Below are 3291 nucleotides of genomic sequence, written 5' to 3'. Positions count from 1 at the left end.
AAGAACAGCATTGATGATCAGCTTTGTGCCGCACCATCTTGGGTTTGAACACATAGGAAGAGAGGAAGTCATCGATGACCATACACAACAGCTAGCACAGACACTGTTCGGTAACATCGAGAAGAAACAAGCCATATTGGTACTGGATGGCACTTACATATACACAGCCAAGAGCAATAATTTCCACTACCAAACACGTTCTTACAGCATCCACAAGGGGAGACCACTAATCAAGCCTATGGTTATCGTGACTACTACTGGTTACTTTGTCTCAATCTTAGGACCATATCTCGCTGATAATAAAAACAATGATGCTTCCATTCTCCAACACATCATCAAAACAAATGCTGAAGAAATTCGGAGCTGGCTAAGTGAACACGACATCTTTATTGTTGACCGCGGGTTCATCTGCTTGAAGATCTTGGAATCCAGGCAGAAATGCCCCGATTTCTGCTCAAGGGACAAAACCAAATGACTACTGATGATGCAAATATGAGCAGACTTGTGACAAAGGTAAATAACATGTAAATTCTTGCAATAAAGTTAATACAATTTCTTGTGAAAATATAGTACTATGAATAAGTTTTGAAAAAATATTTTTCAGGTCAGATGGGTAGTGGAATCTTCAAACGCACGTATCAAAAGGTGGCGATATTTGGACAAGACACTACCCACTAATCAAATTCCCTTCATCGGTGACTATGTTAGGATAGTCTGCGCACTCTCAAACAGATTCTCCACCCCTGAGTAAAAGTAATAGCACTGAGGCTGATGATGCAGAGGCAGCAAAAATGCTCTATCTGTCCAAACAGGTATTTAAGTTGCACAATTGATTTATTGTATAATACCTTAATGTACTAGTAATTGAGCAGCTGCAAAAATCTGCATTTAAGAAGACATTTAAGTTTTTTTTAAATTTCATCTTGCACATCTCCCTTGAATACATCAGTATATAAGTTATAATTACATGCACATGATTCAGTATAATATATGCATTGCATTACTGCCTTTCTTAATAGGTGAATAATTTCAAATGAATGGTTCAAGAGAATGGACTTAACAGAAGATCTACTCAATGGCAAACAGTTCTTGAATGTGAAATTCAGAATTTCCCCATGATGGATGAGGATCAGTTGCGGAATTTGACTTGTGGCACCTATCAATTGAAGCTCTCTCGTAGCTACATTCAAGAACACATTGAGGGAGGATGTGATATTTTCTTCCATAAAGAAAATGATAGGCTCCTAAAGGTAAAAATTCAGAGTCGGCACACATCATCAAAGCAGTATTTAGTTTGGATTGAGTATTCTGATTACTCTGTAGAAGCATGGTACTGTACCTGCAGAGCGGGTGCCAGAGTTGTAGGCAAGTGCTCTCACATAGCAGCCATCATTTGGTACCTGGCAAAAGGAAGACATGAACAAAGGACATATGGTGTGCGTGACTGGAGTGAGCATGTCCTTGATGCAGCTGACATCCCTCCTGCTTTGGACGATCGAGTCTGACAGTGATGACAGTAGCTGTGAAAGTGTTCCCGAGGAGTGAACAGTTAGTTAATGTTCATTGTATTTTATATATTGTTATTTTATATATATGTTGTATATATGTTTTTAGAAAAATTGTCTTATTTTTTTCAATTTATTTGTTTAATCTCATGTGTGAGTTTTAAGTCGGATGCAGAAATTTGGCCGCTCCGCATGTAGAGTGTTGTTTTTTCAATATACCTGTTTATATTCTCATGTGTGAGTTTTAAGTCGGATGCGGAAATTTGGCCGCTCCACATGTAGAGTGTTATTTTTCAATTTACCTGTTTATAATCTCATGTGCGAGTTTTAAGTCGGATGCGGAAATTTGGCCGCTCCGCATGTAGAGTGTTGTTTTTTCAATAAACCTCTTATATCTCATGTGTGAGTTTAAAGTCGGATGCGGAAATTTGGCCGCTCCGCATGTAGAGTGTTGTTTTTTCAATAAACCTCTTTGATCTCATGTGTGAGTTTTAAGTCGGATGCGGAAATTTGGCCGCTCCGCATGTAGAGTGTTGTTTTTTCAACATACCTGTTTATAATCTCATGTGTGAGTTTTAACTCGGATGCGGATCGACATTTGGCCGCTCAGCATGTAGAATGTTATTTTTCAATTTACCTGTTTATAATCTCATGTGTGAGTTTTAAGTCGGATGCGGAAATTTGGCCGCTCTGCATGTAGAGTGTTATTTTTTCAATATACCTGTTTATAATCTCACAAGGCAAAACTTGACTTTGCATATATACACGTTTTCTGATTTATGTATTTTTATGTTTTACTTTATGAATATGGTAAAGTGAAGTTTACTTCAATATTTTATGTATTGTTATGAATACTATTGGAGCAAGAAATACAAATGTTTACAAAACTGAGAATTTTGTTGTTATTATTATTTTAAACTGACACTCTTACATTTGTAAAATGGTAAACAGCTTATGAAGTATATATATTTTCTTTAGAGAAGTACAGACTATAAGAAAAGCAAACACTAAACTCTTTTCCATGCCTCAGAATTTCTTTGAAAAAAACATGATACATTGAGATTTAAATAAAAATAATTGAATGTTCTCCTCTTAAGAATATATATGATATGTTTATCACTAATTAAGTTCACATCATGACGTTAAAGTATATAAGATTGACGTCATGACGTTAAAGTAAGTAACGGCAACGTCATGACGTTGTAGAATTAACATTGAGAACAATACCAAATTCAAACGGCTGTAAAAATAAAACTAGAAAAGATATTGTTAAAAAATAAAATGTTATATAATATACTAATCTAAGAGCATTGTTTGAAAAAGTTTCATCCGTTTTGGTGACAGGGCGGATTTTTGTACATTCTGGCTTAAGTCCTTTTCATATAATCGATTATTGCCATGGAAACCAGGTGAAAGTTAAAATTCTTTAATTTCGATTTTCTCAATAACTACTCAGGCAATCGTTTTGAAATTTTCAATGTTTATTCCTTGCAATGTGTCAAAGTGATTTCTACTTTCAAAATAATTGTAATGAGTCGCTAACGGTTGCCATAGAAAATATTTCTGATTTCAATATACTTTGGCACACAAGTAGACTACACTAAGATACATAGAATACTGCATCGGTTTTTGATTTCGATGAACGGTGTTGCCATGGTTACTAAAAATAGAATTTTCTGTGAAATTCCTTTAAAACGCTACTCCTTCCACAGTTTTGGTCTGATTTCAAGATAACTTGGCACACTAGTAGACTACACTTAGATACATAGAATAGTGCATCGGTTTT

General features: G+C 35.4%; 1 protein-coding gene across 1 annotated transcript; it reads left to right on the top strand.

The window, feature by feature from the left end:
- Window positions 1-1027: 1027 nt before the first annotated feature.
- Window positions 1028-1851, top strand: LOC134228746 (uncharacterized). The gene has a single exon (XM_062710444.1). The coding sequence runs from the start codon at window positions 1038-1040 to the stop codon at window positions 1503-1505; it is 468 nt and encodes a 155-aa protein (XP_062566428.1). The 5' UTR covers window positions 1028-1037; the 3' UTR covers window positions 1506-1851.
- The last annotated feature ends 1440 nt before the right edge of the window (window positions 1852-3291 follow it).

The sequence above is a fragment of the Saccostrea cucullata genome, unplaced genomic scaffold (genome assembly GCF_032062105.1).
Source record: "Saccostrea cucullata isolate Sc308-1 unplaced genomic scaffold, CSIRO_AGI_Scuc_v1 ctg7314, whole genome shotgun sequence".
Classification (NCBI taxonomy): domain Eukaryota; kingdom Metazoa; phylum Mollusca; class Bivalvia; order Ostreida; family Ostreidae; genus Saccostrea; species Saccostrea cuccullata.
This window is presented reverse-complemented; position numbering and strand designations above follow the sequence as displayed.

Coding starts and splice junctions, on each gene's coding strand:
- LOC134228746 (XM_062710444.1), top strand. CDS start 1,038: ATGGTTCAAGAGAATGGACTTAACAGAAGATCTACTCAATGGCAAACA.